General features: G+C 38.4%; 1 protein-coding gene across 1 annotated transcript in view; it reads right to left on the bottom strand.

The window, feature by feature from the left end:
- LOC105147495 (uncharacterized) overlaps positions 1-8,991 on the bottom strand; it is a 54,149-nt gene extending 45,158 nt beyond the window's left edge. Inside the window, exon 1 of the mRNA XM_011058547.2 lies at positions 6,976-8,991. Coding sequence (XP_011056849.2) covers positions 6,976-8,119 — 1,144 coding nt within the window. The 5' untranslated portion in view covers positions 8,120-8,991. The remainder of the gene's footprint in view (positions 1-6,975) is intronic.
- Between the last annotated feature and the right edge of the window lie 16,595 nt (positions 8,992-25,586).

The following is a 25,586-nucleotide window of genomic DNA, read 5'->3' as shown; positions in this document are numbered from 1 at the left end:
GCAAACTGTCCTTTCGTCGCAGAGGCGGCGCGGCGTTTTAAAGAGGTAACCGATCTCGTCTCTCGTGGCTCGGAATCACGATACGTCATTTCAAGTACGAGAAAAACCCAGCGCACGTGATAACGCAAACATTCGTATTTGCGACTATTGTGGCGTATCTGATGCACGATTTCGTTATACAAATGTATATAGCTTTCTGCCGGCAATGTGAATTTTAATTCTTCTGTCAGCAATAGGAGTCTTCGAGAAGCAGCAATTATTTTTTATTGTTTCGGATTATATAAAAATCTGAAAAACTTTGACACTCGTCAAAGCTTCAATAATGAGTTTTTACATCAATCAGATTGTATTTTTTACAGATTTATTTACTAAATTTCACGATTAAAATATCAATGCCTTTAAAACTCCAATTACTGACGAAGAGGTAAGACTGACAACATTAATTACGTTTTTTTTTAATCCAATAATTTGAACAAAGATTTAGGCACAGTAAAAATCTGAGGCATGCCAGTCGTATTGCTGATACAAGGTGTTCAAAAAAATTGACGATAAACATTTTATAAACAGATTTTTTTGTATTTTAAGATAAATAGTCTGATACAAAAATGTCGAGATATAATTTTAATGTGGGATGATTTTTAAATGAGAAGAGTTTAAAAATTACGAATGATGGGGTTAGAATTTCACGCTCTCAGGAATGCGTTCCAAAACTCAACTATATCACTGTATAAGTGAGAATAATAGGTTCTCTCTGTGTCGATATCTTTGATTGATAAGCAACCGCCATGTTATCAGTTGTGCATGAGCAAATAAGAGCAAAGTTGCTTAGTTTTCTTAGTTTCAAACAGAAGAAAACTGATCGGTACGTCATGTTGTTAGTTGTGTGTCATGCGGGAGGGACGACCATTAGCCCCATTTTTATCTAAGTAATTTTACTGTTCTTACTATGATTACAGGGTTGCTATAGAAAATGAATTTTAAAATTTATTCCCTGACTTTTCCAGGTTTTCCAGATAAAAATAGAAAATTTTCCAATATAAAATATATAAATTTTAACACATTTAAAATCAAAAATTGTAGGAATGCTAGCCTATTACAAAAAATATTATTAAAGACAGTAAAAAAGATTAATATTAATACTAAAATTTTGGGTGCAAATTTAAGCTAACAAAAAATAAATTAGTATTGAGGAAAAAATGCAATTACGAAAAAAGGGCGATCAAATAAAAATATTGAATAAAAGATAAATAAATTTTAATTATTTTATTAAAATCGTTTAAAGTGTGCGAGTTTTAAACGTATTTCACTATAAATGTCAAATATAATATTAAAAAATTGTAACAATTATCTGGAATAGGAGCAGTTTAAGGAAATTGTGAGCAAATTTCAAAATTCGAAAGACCTTTTTACACTTTCCCCTGACTTTTCCCGGTTTTCCAGATCTGTGGCAACTCTGGGCTATGTCAACTCCGAGTATCTTTTATCTTTGTTCATCATTCAGTAAATAACAAGGATAAAATGATATTCGGATTGACAGAATCGAGTTTTGAACGTACTCCTGAAATGATAGGATGAGTATGAAGGTGCTTTCTCGAACTTTATGCCTTTGACAATAACAAAATTTAGTATGATTTACACTGTAACTATCTTGACATCCTTGAACGAAATTCTAGCTCCGTCATTTGTAATTTTTAAATTATTCTGTTAAATTTTTAAATTAAACTGTCTTCAAAGAAAAAGATGCTCTGTATACGAGTCTATTGTCAATTTCAACATTTTTTCTAAACATAAATATATAATATATATATATATTTAATAGCAACACGAAACTCTATTTGTCCTTTATCTTCCGCTTTCGCGTTTTCATTCCAACACATTTACCGAAGTGCGAACCGCATTTATTTTGACAGTTAATGCAACCTTTCGGAAAATTGGATTTTCTGGTGATAATTAGAGGAAGCACATCCCGCGTATACATGTACAAACACGAACTTCGTCTCTCTTGGTTACCAGTTACGTTTTCTTTAATCCAATTATCTAAGCGCCGAAAAGGAAAATTTGGACAAAGACCTAGACAGCAGAAATTTGGTTGCATGCCGGTCGTAAGGTGAAGATGTAACTCATCGTTGATGTCGGCACTTTTTTTCGACTCGTCTTCGGAAAGGCTCGTAAAACCCTTCGTTTCTTGTAACTCAGGACCACTTTGTTACAAAATCGGATTCGCCATAGTGTCTCCGGGATTAAGATCACTAGACCGGAGACGAACTCCATAATAATCATCGTAAAATTAGAAGTTTATGTATTAACGCAGGGTATAGCAATATACATATACACGTCAACAAAATCAGAAGGGTAAGTGGTACTTTAAAGAACTACTCTATTCCCGTGATCATTGTTCGCCGCAGGTTCGATATATTATATATAAAAATCCCTTGAAGAAAAAGATACTTTTTGGTGCCGACAGGAACGAGCGTGAACCAATTCGAGAAAATAGGGCCATGTATTTTTAAGGTCGAAAACGAGTAGACTTTCCAGTTCTGTAAATTTATTTTTAAGGGTATATTTTTTAAGGGTAGCGCGATAACTGGAAACTTAAAAATTTATTACAGTGTTGGCGTTATTTATTGCTTATGTTATAAGCATTGCTCTGTCACATTTGATACCACTTATAAAATGAGAAAGCTCGCTTAATAGAAAGAAGAGAGAGAGAGACGTAATAATGTATGGGATCCGACTTTAATTTTAATTAGGATTGTTGAATTAGGATAATTAGAATGAAAACTAAATTGAGTGAAGTAAGCAATATCATAGATAATAGATAAAAATGTATATAAATATATTTTTTTGTTTTAGTGGCTTTTGTCTGCCATTTACTCTATCGATATGTAGGGTGTTCGTGAACTGGTGGTTCAATCAAGAAGGAGGTGATTCTATATGAAAAAATAAATTAAAAACGTAAAATAAAATTTTTTTTATATGAGATTTTGTTTTCGAGAAAATCTATTTTAAATATTTTAAATATTCGCTGGGTACACAAGTATACTTAACTGTATTATTAGATGATCGAGAATACACAATAAAAATAAAATATTCACTCACGAAACATTCTATTACTTTATAAATTGTTGAAAATGTTGCTCATTGCATCGAATAATTCTATTTTCCGAAATAAATTTTTATAAATCCTTTCTAACATATTTTGCTTTAATTTATCAATTAAATTCGTACTCGTCGAATATTTAAAATTGATTTTCTTGAAAAGCCTTATTATATGAAAAAATTTAATTCTAATTTTCAACTTATTTTCACTTATTTTTTCACGTAGAGAAACTCACTCTCTTTTCAGTTCACGAACAGCCTGTACAATGCAACGAATATTTATTTTTATTTCTATAACAAACAGCAATTCATCTGAACGAGTAAGTTTTCTATTCTACAGAAGTCAAAGGGTGTCACTGGGAATTAATCTGAGTACCCGCCCTATCCAAACATCAAATTGAACGATATCATGATCCCGTTAAACGCTGTAAACTCTTCGCACACCTAATACGATGATATTCCATGATAAAGTGTTCGATACAAGCAATCGAATGGATGTCGATCGATATTCACGTGATGATAAATGTGCACGATCTTCGGCGTACGACTGACCGATGTACTTATCTATTAAACCGATCGTGTAATCGCGCACTTGTCCTTCGTATGTCATCAATCGTCGCGGCAACCTCTCATAGCACTCTCCTTTGAGAGCTAATACTTCTCGGCATCGACGTCGCGAGTATGCCTAATAATAATATCGTTCGGGAGAAGTATATAAGCGCGGCCTGTGAAACGCGTGTCGCCGTTCGCCGAGCGCGCGCTAGGTATGAAAAAAAATCTCGTCATTTAATTACGGGACATCTAGAGCGCGTATAGCTCGTAACGACCACCGCTAATATTAGTACCATTCGCGGAAACGCGCTTCTGAAAAGCGATTAACGCAATACGCGGCACTCGCATTAAGCGTCAAGTGATTTCGCCTCTGGGATCGTGCATTAATTTCCTTTTGTAAGAGCCTGTGATCTTAATATCCGAATGAGCTTTGACATTCATTTAATTCTGACGTTGAAACTACGCGGAAAAATTTCTATTAAGTAATCCTGCTTTTATCCTGCACCGTTACGATAAATATTTATGCGCTTCGACGTTAGTTACTTCAGGGTAATATTTAAAATTAAATTTTTCGACAATAATAAAATAAATAATTAAGCAAACGAGGCCATTTTCGGTCAAGACGGGGTCTTGGTGCCTAATAATATTTCTGTGTGAATTTTTATAATTTCTTTAGTTCCGAATATTTGTCGGTCTTAAAACACAATTCTAAATTGAAGAGCTGGAATACGTAATAAAATAAATTAAATTGAAACAAGCAATTTAATATTATTGATGCTAATAAGCATCTTTAAAATACTGAAAAGAATTTACATCTATTATTTTATTATTACTAAAATTACTGTGTGGAATGTCGACGGCAAATTATTTGCGTTCTCGCAAATATAAAGAATATTATAAAATGAAAGATTGACATATTTGTGAGTTTCTACAAATTCTAATAGCACTGCAGATTATCAAACATGTGACATAACGTAACAACTCATTGACTCGTTTACTCGTTTGGTGAGAACGGTGCGAAAAATATTGCGGGTAATTACAAAATATTTCCGGTCGTCGCTTTTATGTACAAGCCATTATTATTGACATTATGAAGGTGTGTCACGCGCCGAGCAGAACGGAAGAAACGGCTGTTCACTGTGGTAATCTCTCACATGTCGCTTCGGGACATCGCAGATGCGTGATCCACGAGTGAGGAATCAATAGAAAGTTAAAGATCGTCATAACACGTCGATTCAGGTCTTTAACCGTGATCTCGATCGACACTTACCGCCCGTATACCGGCGTATTTCCGTCATGCGGAAACTCGAAGAGAACAACGGAAAAGAGGTGTCTATTCTTGTATATCTGTTATCATCGATAGGGCATTGTATGAAACGAATAATCCGTCTTTCAAAACGTAAGTATCCGTTATTAACGTGCTAAATTAATATATATTAATTGACCCGCGCGTCCCATTGTTGAATAAACCTACACAGTTTGCGCAATTGAATGTAATTAATTTTCACAGATGTAAATCTTAAACACTAAAATCAAAGGACTTTAAACACTGACGATCGAAAGAGTAAATCATTAATCAGATGCCACAAAGATCACATATATTAATAGATACATTAATAAATGTGATAATATGAAATTTATGTATGATTCAATGTAATGGAAATAACTTGTGTATCGTGCGTTACTGCATATTACAACAATTTGCGATTTACATTGCGATTATTAAATTGCATTTAATACCAGGAATCATGTTTTGTTATCGTATTACTTTTTTTTTCTATTCTTTTTTTCTCGTTTGTGCATTTATATATTCTTCGTAGTCTTTTTTGCCTACTTACGTACTACTGTATTAATATTCATTGATTACGAGTTTATTGATACGTTGGTATTGTACGTCTAATATTAGATACTCATATATGATCCGTCACTTACGATGCAGCATACAAGTCCGGAAAGGTTGCGAAAAGGATTCCTAAGTATTCGAGCGAAGTGAGCTCGGATTAGCGTTCGCTGACTCGTATTTTTGGCACCTGCCACACCTAATGCGCCACGAAATTCGAAACGTTCCGTATGTCAGGTTACAGGACTATAAAGGAATAAAATAAAGCACTGCTTTGGGAAGAGTTGAGCGTTTGGAAAGAGGCTAGCGCTTCGTGACTCTTTTGAAGTGCATCAATCAAAATTAAAACCCGTATTCATCACCGATATTTAACCGATTACGAGCGATAGGTTTTGCAAGCGATCAGCAGACACGCTTCGCACCCATTCTATCTCATTTCTCGGGATCTAAACGCGATATAACGGTGGTATTTTAAGCAATCTTAAAACTGCACGGCCGAATATCCGAAACTCATCGTCAAACGATTTGCATTTCTTTCGTACAGCTGATTATATCACGGTTAGGTATTTTTCCGCAAGAGATTGATGTTGCAGAAACCATGACGCCATGAACATTTAAATTACACGTCGTAATTAAAGGCGAAAACGAAAAAATAAAAAAAATAAGATTATTCGCTCAAAACTGTTTTAGTTAGATGATGTTGCCGTCGCTTGACTTAAATCGTGAACGCCTTATATCACGCAAAGTAAAACACAGCATACCGCATAAAAACTTTGCAAATATATAGTGTGCCCAACATATATATAAGTGCTGTGTTAAGAACAGTACTTTACTGAGCGAGAATTACTTAATGGGAAGATCAACGATTGAGATAAATAAGTATCATTACTGGAACTCTCTCTGATTCTTCATTTAGTCTAATCATATCTGATAGGATAATCAATTTTCAAATAATTTCGTATTTATTATCATCAATCAATCATTAACCAATTATTTGCTATGATACCAAGGATAAAATATACAAAGGTAAAAATTAAAGTATTCTATGTATATTTCTTTTTCAAGGATTATTTATCCACATTGTATTATAATAAAATTATGCAATACAGAGAAATATAATTAGAGTATTAAGCTGTTCTGTTAAATAACAAGTTAATTTGATAAAACTGTTTATTAATAAATTAAAATATATAAAATTTCTAACTCGAGATTACTAAGCAAAATTAGCTCTTGTTTTTTGACCTTTCTAATTACTAATTTTTATTTATTAACAATTAAATCGTAAAACACGTTAGACATTTCATTAAAATACAAAATTTTTCCTAGAAAAATTTGATACAGCCACATCTCAAGAATCGTCGTTAACTTGATATGACAATCGTCTCCAAACTATCCTTTTAATTCGAATCAGAAATGTAATTCCAGGATATATATTACAAGTTCGGTCACAAACAAAAGAAATGTGAAAATCTGTGAAGGCTTACCTTGACTGTGTTCGCCCGCGTCGAAGGTTTTGCTGGTCATTTGGAAGAGTGCGTCCAAGGGACTGCCCTGCCCTGTAGTTCTCTTGCCGTTTTGGCCAGCGTGGGAGCCGTGCTGCTGCGGCATTTTCCTCTTGAGCTGCTGCTGCTGCGGCTGCTGGAGCGCCGGATGATGCAGGCCAGGATGAATGCCCGCGTGATGAAGCGCGGCGTGATGATGGTGATGATGGGCGAGCGGGTCCGGGCTACCGGAATCCGACACGGAGCTCCTTCCGGACGACGAGGAGCTGCTGAGAGGTGGCTCGCTGATAGAACCGGACATAGACGCGAGTGACATACCCATCAGTGAGAGGTCCCGGGGTCCGGTCGCGTGACTCGAGTGACTACTGTGATGATGGTGGTGCAAATGGTGCTGATGATGATGATGATGATGATGCTGCTGCTGCTGCTGCTGCTGTAGATGATGACGGTGTTGATGGCCAAGACCGGAATCCGTCGTGTCCCAGGGACGAACGATCTTTGCCTTCGGTCGATGCGATAGGATATCGAGAATACTGAAAGATTTAACTCCGCGATCATTGGATTCCCGTTCCCTTTCATCCTCCTCATCCGAATGTTGCATCTGCACCATCTTCAGGCGCTTCAGCGGCTTGAAGTAATCGTCCGTGGTACCAGCGGCCGCTGCTCCGTTGCTACCGGTCCTGCTGTCCATCTCTTCCTCTTCTTCCTCGTCCTCCTCGTCATCTCTGAGCGTTGTGACCGAATCACCGCTCTCGCGAGTTCTGCTACTTGTTCTTCCATTCGACATCCTGTATTCCCCGTTGCGGGAATAATCCCTCTCTTCGTCTTCCGTCATCGAGTCTCGTGGATAGGTTCTCCTGGGGCTCAGACGGTCGGCGTAATCCTCCCTGGAGGAGGCCAACTCGTCTTCCGTGTTGGGTGTCGCTACTACCAGCGGCAGCGGACTGGGACAGCCTACAGAGATCTCGTCTTCGTCGTCTTGAACATCTCCTCGACCCGGCGAGCCTCTGCACGATGTCCGTCGGTGTGCAGACGAGCCGCTCACGCAGCCGGGCGTCACGGCGCTGGAAGATACCGTTGTCGACGGCGACATCGTGTACGATTCCGTCATCTCCGTGGTACACATGCCACGCGCGGATATAGAAGGAGCTAAACTAAAAAGCTCGAGACACTCGCCTGGTGGCTTTTAACAGCCAGTCGCGAGGCCACGCCAAGTTAATCCTTCAAGCACCGCGCATTCTTTCGATAACGCACTTACGTTCTAAAACTGTTCACGGGATCACCACACGGTCCATCAAGTCTCATTCACTGGCCTAACATATTCAAGTCCTTGACAATCTTCGCGGAGAGCCACAGTCACGAAACTAATCGCACTAATCGCTATCGATGACCTGTCAACGCACTTGCAGTCATCGTGCTCCTCCTGACACGAGTCACATCATTGGCTTCCGGATCCGTCTCCTGTTTCTCGTCGAAACATCTCTTTGAAGCTCCAATGGCCTTTCGTCAAATATCAACTCGTAGACGAGAGATGTCAATCATTCCACCAAACGTCGACTCGTGACGTCGTCGTCTTCCTTCACTCTAGCGCACTGCCACCGTCGTCCGTTCGAAACTGGACACCAAAATATGATACCAGGGCTTCATAGCGAGCGCGTTATAGAACGCTTTCGTTCTCGAATGTCCTGAAACGACAACCTGTTTCTGCCGAGAGTAGAAACTCGATCGAATATCAGTCCTCTTCGCTAGCCTCACTAAACACCAGCACACAGAAAGAGAGCGAGAGAGAGAGAGAGAGACGCGTTTCTGATGCCGTGCGTCACTAGGACATCCGCAACGAGCGAGATACGCGCGCGAAACGTCAATACGTCGACATTTAACGAGTTTCGGCGCTAAGGAGGCAGCCGGGTGCCTCCTCTCAGGCCAGTCGAAGCCGGTGACGCGAAATGGTACGGTGGACGGGGATCCCCCGATACCGGTGTTGGGCAGGCGCTTTCCTCACGACCGGCTTAGCGCACGCGTAGAAGGACGGTGGAGCCGTTCGAGTTCAGAAACACGTTTCGAAGCCGCTGCCACGGCACCGGGTACCACCTCCGTTCCGAGAACGCGCCCCTTTGGCGGTCCCGTGGGCCGGGCGAGATCGAATCCCGCCTACAGTAACCTAACGTCGCCGGCACGGCAAAATGACGCCGCCGCTGCCACGGGATGGAATTTTTACGAGACGTACTTAACATCCCGCAGCGTCGCGGCGGGCGCGACCGTCCTTCCTTCCTTTCACCCCCTCTGCTCCCCTTCCTCTCTCCCTCTTTATTCTACCCTGAAGTAGCTCCTATCTTGCGCTCCTCTATCTATCTCCCTCTTCCTCTCTCCGTTTCGAAAGGCGCGTTCTCTCGCTCGAGAATGACGTGGGACTGACCCTCCACGACGCGGAGGGCGACTAACGAGGGCCCACCGTGATTTCGTCCCACCCGGAGCGTGGATTTCGGCCTCCGCCGCGAGCGGGTCTTGGGAACGGATTATCGGGCGGGATGTTGCGGGATGTTAACGGCCGCGTCTCGATCGCGCGGGACGGACGACTTTGAGAGACGCGCGGCGCGCAAACACATCTGATAGCGCGCGATATATTCCGCACGAGGAACCGACGAGGACTCGTCTTCCTCGTAGTATTATGCATTATACATTATGCGTAACATCTCTATAATTTGCGTTTGTCAGTTACTTCCTCTATTATTACCCACGTCTTTCTACTTGCCTGTATTATCGCACGGTTATTTGAGTATAAAATATAAATACGCGCGATATAAATAACGATAAAGATATATATTTTCAGTTTTTCTTTTTAAATATGTATTTGCGAGACCTTGCGGATGAGTTAAGCCGGCAATGTCGACGTGTAAATTATACTTGCCAGTTGCGATGCGACAAAGTTATCGCCTTGCTGGTGAGATATAATTTGTAAATGTGAAGTATATTAGACTGTATAAAAAAATATATTCTACAATCAAATTTTTTAATTAGAGTATCTTTTTTTTGCACACACATATATAAAAGAGAAATTCTTTCTCGTCTAATCGTGACAGATTGTCAAAGGCTGTAATTAATCCAACAAGCGGAAGTGTCTCTAATAAATCAGAGATAGAATTAATCGAATTGTCAAAGAAAAATGATGATTGCTGCCGTAGATAATGATTGTTGGTCTATTTTATAACGTTATAGTCGTTATAGAGATCTTGCACATTTAATAATGCTGTCAGTATCAATAAATACTGATAATACTATTGATTATATATGGTTAATATTGATTGATTGATTGATCGATGTAGAATATTGATAGTGAGATTTCTTCATTCTCGAGCATCAGTATCTTCTATCACAGCGAATGTTTGAGAATCAAAAAATCCAGCTCACCGTTAATAATATATTGTCAGTATTGCCATTCTGACAAATTATTGACCTTGTAAAATCTATGTACATAAAACTGAGCTGAAATATTATCAATAATACTGATTGTGTATAAGATTATAAAATTATTGATGCGTATTGTCAGTATTACTGAATTAATATTACTGATCAGCATATTATTGATCGTATAAGGTCTGCAATAAAAGAATATCACGTCTATTATATACAGATTATTATCTACAGTCTGATTTGAGAATCGATTTAGCTATGTATAATAATTGCGGCAATCTTCGTTGACAACTAGCATTGCTCGATATATATTATACTTTCTGTTATAAATGTTATTGAATTGCAAAGGTTAAAAACTATTATGTGCAAAGATGAAATATCAGAGTTTAAATACTATTACATGCAAGGCAAATGGAAAAAATGCTGTGCTATTTTTTTTTAATCGATTATCTTAATTGTTTCTTGTAATGGAATACTTGTGTCCTGACATTAAATATCTGTAAAATGTAGATAGAGGTAGGAATGCTATAAAACTTCTATTATCTTGCGATTAAAAATAATTATATAGTTTTACCTTTATATTATAATAGGCTACCAGTATAATATATATGTATAAGTTGAAAAAGTAATGCACTGCAGTAATTTATAATATTTCGAATTATTAATTTATTGTCGAATCAGAATATTTTTGTTTTATTATTAGAATTTATGTGGGTGTTGAAATTTTTTTTGGGCGAACTGCAATAATTCTAAATAACAATCCAGACTGTAACTTATCGTTGTCATAATTTTTTGTACGAATTGACAAATAAAGAAAAAAGCGAGCGTGTATGTATACGTTTCTATTGAATAGGTTCAATTAAAGAGAACAGAATCGAAGACCATTGAATTCTGTAGCGCATGTCATTTTTGTTCTTTCCACATGTTCGTGGTTTTTAGCTAATATAGAATTGCTTTACCGGACGCATCCGACGGATCGTTATACGTGCACGTTGTATTTCGAGACATTTTCATGCTCTTCAATTTCCAGTGATGCTAAAGATTGAAAACGTTACATAAAGTATATTATTTAATTAATTCAATTTTATAAAAAAATAAATAAAAGTTATATTATTTAATATTGTAAGAACAGTATTGATTATTATTATATTAATATTTAGCAATATAATTTGAAATATATTTTCACTTATTAATTACTTAAATGAAAGTTATAAATGCCATGTTATGTAAAGGGAACGTAGCAAAAATTGCATGAAAATTCATCTTACATTACATAGATACTTCGTATATGACATGAACGTAATATTTCTCTGTCATTTCTATGCGTCGTAAATCGATATTACCTGCCGATTTGTGATGCAAATATGAATTTATATAATACCGAGAAACAATTTGCTTTCACCGAGTGATGAGTCGCTTTCGTGCCTTCAAAATTTCACAGAAGCGGATTTCGCGAGCCCGTAATATGAGCACCGATAATTGTAATAAATCGCGTCAACCAATTTACCGTGCTTAGCAGTACACGACGATACTAAATTGTGCGCGACTGCATGCAACGTGTAATCCAATCCTATCGACATCCTGCCTATCTAGATTGCTGCAGATTAATAGTTGTTATTTCACATAAGTAGCATAACTGAAAAATACATACCGCGCAAACGCGATGTGTATCTGTGAGGAACAATTGTGTCAGTACTTGGAGGCAATCACGTCGCATAGGATTAATGTGACTTTCGTAACAGTGTCTTTGATATTGATAAATTAATACCGGAGGAAACTGAGAAGTAAATTTCACCTGTCAACACTTCTACGATCAAAGAGGAAAGCAGGAAAGAGATTAAATAATTTTCTCATATTTTTACCTTCATTTCTAGTCTTATCTTTATGTCTTACACTTTATTAACTATTATGAATATGAATTCTATTGAATTAGGTTCTGTCTGAATAGACATATAACTCTGCTGTGTATCATTTTGTGAGCTATTCAAAATAGACACATGAGACAAGACAAAATATTCCTTCTCCAAATTGGAGTTATTTTCCTACACGAACATTTGATTAGATGATTTCATTCATAACTGCTTAATTTTTGACATCCCATTAGACATCCCAATGAGCAAGTTTCACAGTGTAACTTCAGTCTAAAACATCACAACACAATCCATTTAGAGATATATGAAAAATGGGACTCTTTTATTCTTCAGAAACGAGCATAATAATATTAGTTGTCAATCACTCATAATACGGGAAACAATTGGTCTTCCGTCTCTCGCTACGAAAGATGAACTCCAAACGGATCAGAGAACACGCTCGCCCAAAGTGCCTATTTGTTTCACGGACACCCTGTATTTAATTCTAATACACGACATCACGCGAGCCGCTCCGGCAATTAAAGAATCGTAGAGAAACATTTATTGAATCAATCAAACCGGTGCGAAACTCGGACGGACGGCGGATTGCCAGTACCTGCCGATTGGCGAGGATCGCGCGATCTCTCATTCACCGAAATCAGTAAAATCTTTTTAGAGTCCCCTTAAGTTCAATTTAGCAGGCAGGAGCGGTGCCGACCGTTCTACTCGGCCAGTTCGACCAACCGGACCGTCCGCGGCCCTTTTTCTTCCTCTTCTTCTTCTGCGTCTTCGCTTCTTCTTCTCAGCCTTCCACGTCGGCTTTTCTATCCCGATACAAAGAGGCGCGAGCGAGCCTAATTATTATGATAGCTCGCCACCGGATTCTGTCGGTCCCTTTGATCTGCCGCCGTTTAGCATGATCCCCCGATATTTAGGTAGGCTCTGTTGTCCAGGTTGGTTTTGGAGGGGGAACCCTCGTGCAGTAAAAGAGGAGAGAGATGATACGTGCGTGTGTGCAGTATACGTGTGTGAACGTGGACGAGGGGGGAGGAGGATTGAAGGTAGGATTTAGGGAAGGAATCCACCAGCAGGACAGGGATGCGATAAACTATCCATCAATGAGGATTTTTTTTCGAAAAGTTTACGCCTGTGTGTCTCCGTCTCCTCCCTTTCTGTCTCCTCCGCCCTCATTTCTTTCCCTCCGTCCCGCTTGATTGCTTCCAGCGGCCACCAGTTTCGTCGTTCTCGGGCCACACGCGAACGCCGATTACATTAAGACATTTTTTACAAAGTACGAAAGACCGACCTTTAATTGATAATTCCTTCTTTTTCACGCGCCGCGTCCGTTCGTATGCGTCCGTTTCGAACCGGTAAAAAATGACCTACCTTTTATGTGTGTAACGAGACGATCGTTTGTGATGCTTTTGTTATAATTGATTTGTAGAACAGCGGACGTCTTCTTTCTCCCTTTTTGTCAATATGTATAGTCATTGTTTTATCATTAGTAGCACATTTAACTACTAACATAAATATGAAGCACGTATTATTATATTTTATTTATGTGTAACATTCGAATGTGCAATATTAATTTAAAATTTTTCGTACTTGAAAAATTTTGTGACTTCGCTGTTGTTCTCGTTTCTGCCATGTGCTATGTTTATAGTATTACTGGCTCTTTGCCCTTTTTTTGACTACATTTTATACTTACAGAGCCTTATTATTATTTATTAAGTTTATAGTATTATTTTAAATACTAGAGAATAGCATAATGACATATTGTATTAACTTGTAGAGTTAATCGCATGCAATATTATTAGCTATCATGTTCAGTTTATGAGCCCTTTGTAAAATGACTTTCTCCCGTGAACACGTGACATTTGTCAGAATGTCAAAAGGCCACCTCGCATGCGTTATTGAAATCGGGACGTGAATCTACTCGCTTTTCAAACCAATTCTGTCAGACTTGCACATGCAGATAGGTATCGCGTTTCGATGCATCTGATTAGCAAATGTTAGATAAATCAAGGAAGACTTATACTAGACGCATTTATATAAAAAAAACTATCTTTACTCATGGACAATTTCAATATTTCCCACGCTTCGCATGACAATTTGTCATTCATTTTTTGATAGCTTTTAATTAGAAAGCTGATTTATACTGATTATACGTTGCATTAATATTGCGTTAATATCAAATACAACGACTTGCTGAAAATGCAAACGTTTAGCATTATTTAGATATTTATCATTTATTTTTGCGGCATCTTTAGAACTTAGAATAAATATTGCATTAATATCGTGTTAATATAAAATACAATAGTTTACAGAAAATGCAAATATTTAGACATTTAAGGTTGTTTAGATAGGAATCGCATTGCGCAGAGTAGATTTAAAAAAAAATTTTCGCTTTTGGACGATTATTTGGATGATCTCTCTAACTTGCCTGTAAGCACAATCCTCCCTATACGAGACAAGTAATTGTCAAACAAACACGTTAACATCAAACGCGACGCTAAATAGAAGCGCGTCCTGTCTAAACAGCACTAATTCGTCTCGGTGCTACCTGAAGTCCTCCTCGGTCTGTTTAGATATTTACGTTCGTAAGAACCGAGTAAGATCGGCGGCATGCATTTGTATGTATATACACGATGCAGACATGGTATTTTTTCCATCAACCGTATGACGTGGAGAAGGAAGTTCAATCGACGCTAACGACAGAGTCGGTGCCGGCGCAACCCAGCAACCCTATCCCAGAGGTACGTTAACCGAAGTGCTCGCGTAGACAGCGAGTTTCGATCGCTCGGCTAGACGGCAAGTCTCCGTCGCAGTCGGCCCATCCCGTCGCTATGTCCTCCATATTAGACGCGATACGTGTATTTAGTCGTAATTGACGAGAGTTCGGGTTCGGGACAGGTCACGGAGGCGAGGAAGGCGCAACGCGGCTCATGGGCGGCCCCCCCTCCCCCTCCCCCTCCCACCTTTCGCGTACGATGCAACGTGCGTCGGATGCGTGTATGTGTGTGGGTGTGCGCGTGCGTGTGCGTGTGTGTATGCCGGATCCCCGCTGCAGTCCCAACCAGATCCCACCAGCACGACCTGCCGTTCGCCCATGCCCGCCGTGCTAGCCCCACTTCGTGTACCCAGCTATTCTACCCTCCCTGTCGCGCACTCGGCGAAACGCATTCCCTCTCGACGCGGCGCCTCCGCTCGCTCGGCACAGCGCGTTCCGCTCGAGCACCGCCTCGTCCACCAGCCGATTGGTCGAGCGGCCCTTTGACGCTCGCCCCGTAAATCGATTTATATCGCGAGGGATTTTTGCTCCCCTTCCTCCGCGCGCCGCCGTTGCCTCTGCCTCTGCCTCTGCTTCTGCCTTGCTGGAGAGAGCGAAACGCGCCGGGCGATACGATAAAGCACCGAAATTTTCACGCTCTCGCGAAACGCGTCTCGAGCTTTTCATCGCCCCTCCTGCGCTCCGATCCCCTCGCACGAGGAGACGAAAACGTGACGTAGACTCTGCAATGTAATTGATGTATTTAATGCGAAATGTATACTTTCGTATTTAATCTTTAAAGAGCCGGAAGACGTTACTTCTTTTTTCATCTTCGAGAAATCGAGTTGTGATATTTTTAATTGATTGCCGTTTATTTTTTTTTTTCATATTTTGCAGACGGAAAATGAACCTACATAGTAATGCACTTACATAGTAACAATTGTAATTAAAATTTGTGATTTTGTTTAATTGTATGTTTACCAAAAATTCTATTTCTGAGACAAATCATTAAAAACCGTCTAATCGAGTCCGTCGCGTTACTTAAGACTTGGAAAAAATATTTTATTTTTGTAATTTCTATCGCACATATATTATGTTTTATTCCTTACACGATTTTGTTGAAGGAATCTAAAAATTTAGTTAGATTCAAGTCTGATAATAATTTTGTTAGGTATCAAAATAAATATGTAAGACGCTCAAATTGATTACTAGAATGTCAAAATTTTTTCATGCTCGAATTTTTTACATAATTATTTTGATGATCCAGCAAAATTATTTTTATATCTGTTTGTAAATGTTTAGATACTTCAGCAAAATTGTTTTTTCCATGTATTTATATTTCTCAAACTAAGTGGCCAGAGCGGTCTCGTGTCGTTGAAATTCGCTAGAAAATGATAGTCGAAGGCGCTAGCGAACGATCATAGCTTTTCTGACTGTCGAGGTAAATACCTGCAGATGACCAGCGGCCTTTGAACGGCCGAACAATACGGCTGAGTGGCCGCGACCAATCGAACAAACGACTTGGCTTTGTTAACCTCCGCGAAGGTGACGGTGTTCCAAAGCATCACTTATTAGGCACGCGACCCTCGTAGAGCGAAGATGGCTGCGGCACGACTGTGAGTCGAATGGGAAACAATACGTCGTGAGAGAGATCCCTGATCAGCACTCTCGTACAAAAGATTTACTCAGAACCACAAACTCAACGAAATAACACCTCGCGTGAATTATGAGCAAAAGAGTAGCCGGGCTCTTTTCTCTATTTCCTTTCTCGACTAGTTCGTGTGCAGGCTGATATTTTTGAAAATTTGCTAATAAGTTCTAGTTTCAATGTCTAAAAAGTTGCCGCAAGTAATTCTTTAACTTTGTAAAATCTGACATACTCTTAATCTTAATTGTGTAGTTTTTAAAATCGTATATAGCAATTATTATATTTCTCGCACAATTTAATTTTAGGTAGATATGAAAAAGTATATTATTCTTTTCTTTTATGTAAATATATTTTTAAGAGATAATGATACAAATTTTAATTTTAACATTGATCATTGCTACAACTATACATTTATACTACTTAATAATAGAAATTTTTATGTATACAAATTTCTATAAAAATATTCTTCATAAGTTAACTAATTTATATATTTTTTTCACATATATAAATATATAAATATAAATCTCCGCAATTATTAGTGTATAAATAATGTATTTACGAGAGGCGAGATAAGATATATTATAATTCGCAAACAATTGTGACTTACAAACAAATTAACTGCGAACGTTTCGATTCTGAATTTAAATCCTCCTCATTGCATCAGTCATTGTACTGATAATACCTAATAATTTATACGGTACACGTGCTTTCAATTCATTATTGTATTATATCTATTTTTTACATATCTAATTTCGCTTCTATCGTGACTGTAATGTTGAGTAATAAATATTAACATTACTTATTGAGAGGGTGAACCCTAGTCTAGATTTCTTACCGTTGGAAGAGCGAGGAAGAATGAGAACGAGTCGTGCTTTATCGTTCGGAAATGATTCGATATAGCCTAAGAACGTCTGATGGAAGAAGAGCTAGGGAGGTGACAAATTGAATGTCACCTTCGTCACAGATACTGCAAAATTCTATCTGCTGGTAACACAAACAGGATCAATAGCATCAGTTTTCTCCGTTTACGTGTTTAATTTTGAAATACGACGTAAAGTTTGATACCCAAAAAAGTATTAAATCATACATTTTTATAAATGTGTTACAAATATCTCAGAGATAAAATATTTTTCATTCATATTTGCGCGATAATAGACGATTTAACTGATAGAAAGACACTTTTCGAAAAGAAACATTTCATTATATCTTTAAATGAAAACTTTTAACATTGTCAATGAAAATCCGCTTCAAATCCGAAGTCGTTCGTTAACAGACAAACTTGAATGGCTAAGCCATCAATCTGTTATTCATGCAGCAATCAAGGCTCTTTCACGTCTCAGAGTCCGACGAGTCTATCGACGATTCGAGGAGCTTTTCTGCATCGATTTTCTCTGGTTTTTGTGCTCTCTTACACGGGTTGACCTGTGCGCGACAAATCGTTGGGACTCATGACATGTAAATCTCGAATCGATGAGAGATCCCTCAAGTACGCTTTCACTGGTCTTTTTCCCTAAAGCACGACTCGCCCCGTCTATGGACGTGCTCTCTGAACGCATTAGACATGCTTGCCTACTTCGGGCAATATCTATGGGTGGGCTCGACGACCCATCGGGAGCAGACGAAGTGGACGCTCGATGCCCACAAGCCGCCCTTCGAGGCTCCATCGTGGCGCACGAACGGTAACAACGACGACGATGATGACGATGGCGATGCTCCCTTCGGCTCTCCGGAGGCGTTTATTTGCGAGCGTAACTCTAAGTCCGATCGATTCGTGATACTCCGACCGAGAGGTTCGTCATTCTGCCTTGCACGAATCCTGTCGCGATTTTACATACCGCCGTTGCCATTTTGTCGCAATCGCGATAGCTGTTATACTTGTTTCCTGAATAAGGACAAATTTGGCCGGGCATTTTTATCGTGAGTGACAATAAAATGTACGTTCTATGTATGTTTTGTTGTACAATAGTACTAGATTTTAATTTACATTTTAAATATATAAAATATGCATGTCGATGTATAAAAAAATGCACCATTCAACTCTCTTATATTTATTTATTATCAAGAAATTTATTATAGCAAAAAAGTTTGGCTACACAGTTTTATGTTTATCAGATCATTAGGAATGTATATGTAGAAAAAACAAACTCTGAACTAGTTATATTTACTAAATACAAAAAGTAATAATTAAATAATTGAAAATTGTTACCTTTATGATACAAGCTTTAAGGTGACGAAGATTGTTGCGCTTCAGAAACGCAACAATGGCCGCGCATCCATGGATAAAATCTTGATTCTTAACAGACAATAGCCAGAGGTAGTCTTCAGTTCACCAATCGATGAAAATTGTTTTGATCTTATTAAATATCAATAGATCTAATGAACACTTCAGAGCTAGCTTTTCGTTTTTTAAAATATATGTCACTACTTAAGAGAGTTTTGACATTAAAAATGACGACAAATAACATCAACTTACTATCCGATTGATAATTTAATAAACACAAAATTTTGTTACACAAACTTTTCTCACTTTACATGTATTAAAGATACCGTACGCGAACATAATTTTTCCGACCAAACATCCAAAACGAAAGCTGCTTCGATCTCCGAACGTAATATTGAAATCTATGCTAATATGAAGCGTATGCGAAAAAATCGCGAGAAAAATCATTACGCGTTACGCAAGGATGCTCGCAGCGACATATTAGCATGATAATGTTCTCGATTAGGGGCGTGCGCGAGAGCTACTTGATTCTTCCTGGGCAGTCGTTGCCGAGGAACACACGTCGTTACGAACATCTCGATTGAAAGACGGGGGCACATGGGAGGGGGCGAGGGGGATTTGTGATGGCCTTAAGGGTATATACACGCCCTTCGCGGTGGACCTGCCCTAAACTAGGCTGACAATAAGTCCCCGGAAGAGCGAACGATCCTGTCCCCTTGGTTCTGCGACCCTCCGGCAATAATTAGGCCCATTCAATGAGGAGATTTATGTAACTCACCATGATAGAATATCTTATTCCGTTCGTGGCGAAAAAGAAAGAGAGAGAGAGAGAGAACGGGACGCCATCACGAGAGCTCGACAAACCACAGGCAATAATTTATTTATCATGTCTATACGGCCGCATACGACAGATCCGCCGGCCGGTAAGTCGTTTCAGGGGTTTCGAAGCGGTGAGTTGGTGCAGGGATAATCCATTTCCTTTCCGATGATCGAACTGTCTTGATTCGTTGAGAGATCGGTTACTCACGACTGGTACTCGAACTCAATTATCTATCTCTCACGAGCTTACATCCGATCAGAGAGAAATGCTTCTCTATGACGTGCACATCGGAGAACAATAATAGAGTAGAGTCTTCGACTTACCGGTTTAGATTTTTGTACATTTTCAACATACCTTTATCTTTCCCGAACTACAATATATCTAGTAAATATCTCCAGTCGAACATAATAAAAATTGAAAACTTTGTTATCTGCATACTTAGAAGTTCTGTTTACTAAACTTCTGAAGATTCGTACAACTCTACACTCAGAGGAAAAGACAGTAATAGTACTATAATAATAACTATACAATAACTATACAAGTCTTAGATATAGAATTAATTTATATAGTTGAACCAACTTTTATAGTTATTGCAATTATAAAATAGTTTGCTTAGCTACATATATATATATATGTTAGTTTATTCAGCTACACTGAAAAAAAATGTTGATTCTATATTACGAGCTGTCACTAATATAAGTAATTAATTCATGTATATTTTTATTGTCATAAAGACTTGATTATTGAAATAATAATTTATGCCTTTATGTCAATAAAAATGTACATGAATTAATCACTTATGTTAGTGACAAGCCGTAGTATAGACTTTAATTGAATCAACATTTTTTTCTCAATGTATAATTTGTATAATTGTCACCTTTATAGTTACTGCCATTGTGTTTTTTTTTTTTGAGTGTAAGTATATTAATAGATAAATACGCAACTTTTTAAGCTAGAAATATTTTAATTCTTTTATCTCCTGAATCGCGCGAGAAAAAAACTATTAGATAATATACTTTGATCTAATATTGGGCGTCATAGTTTATTCCGGATCATATACGTAAGTATGTATACATATAATCCCATGATAGTGCAGTTAATTAAACGTTGTGGCGGAAGGAGGTGTCGCGCTTTTGATACAACTTTCTGATATAAGAGTGACTTTTGTACGAAGGCGGCCGGTCTTTGAAAAAAAATATTTATCGTCCCGTCTTTATGAGCATCCTTCGTTGCTTCGTTGAAAGGGCAATTTCGCATATCCTATGCGTCTCCGGATCGATTAGCGAGATCATCATACACGTCGCCATGTTGGCTCGGTTGCAACTGCCTCGGCTGAAAATGCGCCGGTAACCGCGACAGGAAATACATAAGGAATTTATGACGTCGTACGGCAACTGTGCATCGAACGCGCGGTGAACCGCGGTTAGTATCGAAACGCACTTCGCGAATGCCGTTCGCAGCCTAAGGCAGTGTCGTTTCGAGTATTATATTATTTTCCATAATATATCGGAGAAACGTATTGCCGATCGTCGACTTCGAATCCTTCCAAGAACGCGTGCATCCCAAGTATTGTCGGGGAATACAAGTATCCTGCTCAGAACTATCATTATTTCTTTTGCATATTAATTCTTCAATAATCTATTTTTTTCTTTATAACAGTTTTATACGTTAAAGTTTGTATGTTTTATTTGTTCTCAAATACAAAACCTCATCCTTTGAATAAATATTTTAAGATAAATATACATCTTAATTTATCGGAATATCGATGTACCGAATTATTTATAGGTATTAAAAGTTAAAAATAGGTAATAAAGTTATTTAATCAAATTTTTTAACGAACAGTCGATTTTAAATACAATAGAGTTCAAAGGTACAATTCCACGAATAGCACATTATCTTTATAGATGAAAAAAATTTATCTGAAAATATTAAAAAAGATCAAAACTTGACTTTTTTTTTTTAAGTCATAAAATAACGTTGTTGACGGCCAGCAGTGATTATGCGTCGTTAAACGTTTATCGTCTTGCAACGAGAATGCCTTTTTTTTACGCATCGGCCATATTTGTTATTTACAATCGTAGCGACAGTGTCATGATTAGAATCGAGCAAACGATCGCCATCGTGCATACACTTTGCGAGTTCGGCCGATAAGAAACTTTTAGAGCTGCTTCCAAGTGCTTCGTGAGTCTATTTTTGCTCGGCATAATGCCAGACCGTATGAAAGGAGGGTTTATTACAGCCTATTCGAATCGCCTATTGTCATTGCCGTGCATGTCGAAAACACTAACCTCGATAGTGTCTTGCACGCACACTCAGAACGGTTTCTGACCTTCGAACTTGAATTTAATTGCACTGCACCTTGCTCCCGTTGACAGCGCGAGAAGGAGCATCGACGTCTGGGAAATTCCGGTCACGTGAAAAATCTTAAATTTTGATAGCTCGATTGTTGTGGTCTCCCATACTTTCTATAATATCTAAAAAGTACATAGATTATTTTTATAAATTTGAAAAACGGAATTCTTATTTAAAAAAAAAATAAGCGTAGTATAAAACACTCCGATAAATTATCATATATATTATTATAAGCGTTAACTTCTTTCAATTTGAAAAAATTAATAATCTTGATATCTGCATTTATATTTTTGTGTATTTATAATTATAAATGCTGAGGACTTAGAAAATTAATCGAAATAAAAAAAGAAATAAATTTTTCTTTAATTTGACTATTTAGAGCAATGTCTGTGTTTGCGCGAAAAATATATTAATATATTAATAATATAAATTACATGATCTTTCTCTGAAAATAAATTATTTCACTCTCTTCCAATTCTTTAAAGCTGAAAGGAAACCACTGCAACTCAAGTGGTCGTGCCAGCAACTGATCGGAGCTTCACGGTGGTTTACAAAACATCGCCCGATGTCATTCCGCACAAAAGCCCGGCGCGGTTCTAGCAGTCAATTCGAGTACCATTTAGGCTCCATTTAACTCAAATCAGTTTCACTAACCATCTTCCCCCAATTTCGGTACGGAGGGGAGAAAGCCGAGGGTTTACCCCCACGGCCATTGAAGTGCCGAGCGACTCTGTAGATTTTCTCTGTAGATTTGGTGAAACGCCAGGACTGGTGCCCCACGTCGCACACGGATAGAAGCGAGCTCTTTGAAAGAAGCAGAGCTCTATGAGAGTCTCTCGGTTCCATCAATTTTCCGTCCCCGCTCGCGCCTATCTCGCCCCGTTTCGTATAATTTGACACACCTCGCGGGCCTCCCTCTCCCCCAACCCCCTCGACTGTCCGTCGATCGTAATGACATTCGGGATCGTGCCCAGCTCGTCGTGCGACCTCCTGAAATTCGACCAGGGATGAAATGCCCCGCGTGGATTCGTCACGCCCGTAGAACGCGATTCGTCGTTGGACGTGTCTGAATAGTCGTTGATGACTTGATACTCGCAGTATATAAATGATAGAAGCCGGAACGAGCCATGGCGCCGCTTTGCAGAGGTGCTCGAGTCAGAGGCTGCATAATTTTCAACTGAACAGAAATTAATGTAAAACGTTAAGTTGACTTTTTAATTATTCGAAGTTTTATCCTCTAAGGCAACGTGATGACGAGCAAATTTAATTATTCTAATGACATTTAAAAAAATTGTAGTTTGAAATATGAAAGGATTACGAAAACGCAAATATCGTAGGTTAAATGGCATCAATGCTTTTAGAAAGAGCATCTTCAAAGCGCAGCTGTAACTGACTTTACGATCGGACGTTGTGTTGTAAATCAACATGCTGTTGATCTACCAAGTTTGCACTGAGGATCAACCGCTATAAATTAATATAACGGTGATTTTAGAAGAGAAAGATATTTCCGGAAGAATTTCTCGTCAATGTAAAGTTTGGAAAACGTAATCTAAATTCTCAAAATAGTTACTTTCCGGCTGTTTTGAAAAAGATTTGATAATAGTAACATATATATTTTTTTTAATTAAATTGTGTAATCAACTCTCTCTTTCTCTCATATAATACTTAATTTAAAAAATGTTAAAGGTAATAGAAAAGAATACCAAGAAATAAAATTTAGAGTATATTAATGTTAAAGAGACATTAAGAAATAATGTAGTCGATATTAAGGTTTTAAATCGTAGAAACTGGAAATTTTCAAAATTAACCCTCTAATTCGTCCTTCATTCGGAATCCTCGTTCATCTCTTTAATTTGATCCATGTATTTCTTGGGATGCAGCGACTTTTCGCGGCGCAACGTTGACGGCGGTAAGTGGCATAAATTCAAAGGATTCCGTCATATGGACAGATAAGACGTCAGGCAAAAATAAGAGAATAAAGGCAAAAAGGTGTGAAAAATGAAGGACTCTGAAAGTATAAGCCATGTCACCCTGTTCGACTGCTGGTAGGCGGGATTTGCGTAATCCCGCGTGCGTCTCGACCGCCACGCGGTGCGCCGAAAAGGTATTACACTTCAGTGGTACAGAACGTAAAGTGTATAAAAGCAATTCGTGTGTGGCCCGGAGATGGCCGGTTCTTCACCTCGCGAACGAGAAGTCGGTTCCCTTTGATGTTGCGCCTACCCGCGCCTGGTGGGAGTCACTTCTCTACCGTCCTCTGCTTCACCCGTCTCCCTTCACCGAGCGAACTCCCTTCCCCACCCCCTCCTTCCCCTCCCCCTCCCCCTCCCCCCGGCGCAAGCCTCGCCGTCTTGCCTTCTTCTGTACTACAGGATCGGACCCTTTTCCTCCATTCCCGGCGATACATTTTTTTTTATATCGGCCATTTTACCAATTCTCAAAAATGGATCTGTACGAATATATTATATATTGATAGAATATCGATCTTCCGATTGTATTCGAGTCTTTTTCAATTTGGCAACACAATCGCAACGTTTACGAAATAAAATTCAAGTCTCCCTGAGACTCAACAACGTTTTAACAGGCCTCGCTAAATAATAATCTTGTTCAGAGAGAAAAGATGTATGTCATCTTTTTAAATTATATACATTATGCAGAATAGAAAATAGGGGGAGGGGAAGGGATACGCTACATTACTTTAACTTCTCTTCACTTCGTTGTGTGCCCGCCGGGAGGATCTCTGGAGGATTATTAGCTTCAGGCCTCGAAAAGTCGCCATCCGCTCTGCAAATTATGCATGCAAGTTGAAACGACGATCGACGCGATCACCGCTAATTATGATAATAATAATTGCACTAATAATACCCCAGGCGATGCGAAAGAGAGATGTAATTAATCGGAGAAGATAATATCGTGATCGCGAGCCCGAGAAATGGCGACGATAGCGAATCGTGAAAAGAGACGCTGTCCGTCAATAGCGGTGTGTTATCACCGCTAACATCGCGTTAAACAGTTCGAGCGGTTGGCGTAACGAGCTAATAACTCCTATTAGAAAGTACGCAACTATTAGCTGTGAATGTATTAATATTGCTACAGTGAAGTTTTAATAGCTTCCAATAAACGGCGGAGCTGTTACAAATTGCTAAATGGTTACCACACGCAGCGCGATTTTCACAGAATATCCAACAATCTATTTCGTAATAGTCGTATACCACACACACATATATACATATATGTGTATTCATTTATGTTTCGCTGGATAATAAGCACTTAAGCTTTTAATCGATGCTTCGAACTTAGATCTCATCCCGATTCATTTCTCATTAATAACGCATACGACAATAATTCTTCATTAGCATATGTAGGTAAAAATCGATTAAATATTAATATAAACATAAATCTCTAACATTCATTAATTATCTTTTATTCGTTTACAAGGAGAATTGTAATATCTAACAATGAAAAAGAATTTACTAAATATCAATACATATTTCCTTAAAGAATTTCCAAGTAAACACTTA

The sequence above is a fragment of the Acromyrmex echinatior genome, chromosome 4 (genome assembly GCF_024713525.1).
Source record: "Acromyrmex echinatior isolate Ae372 chromosome 4, ASM2471352v2, whole genome shotgun sequence".
Classification (NCBI taxonomy): domain Eukaryota; kingdom Metazoa; phylum Arthropoda; class Insecta; order Hymenoptera; family Formicidae; genus Acromyrmex; species Acromyrmex echinatior.
This window is presented reverse-complemented; position numbering and strand designations above follow the sequence as displayed.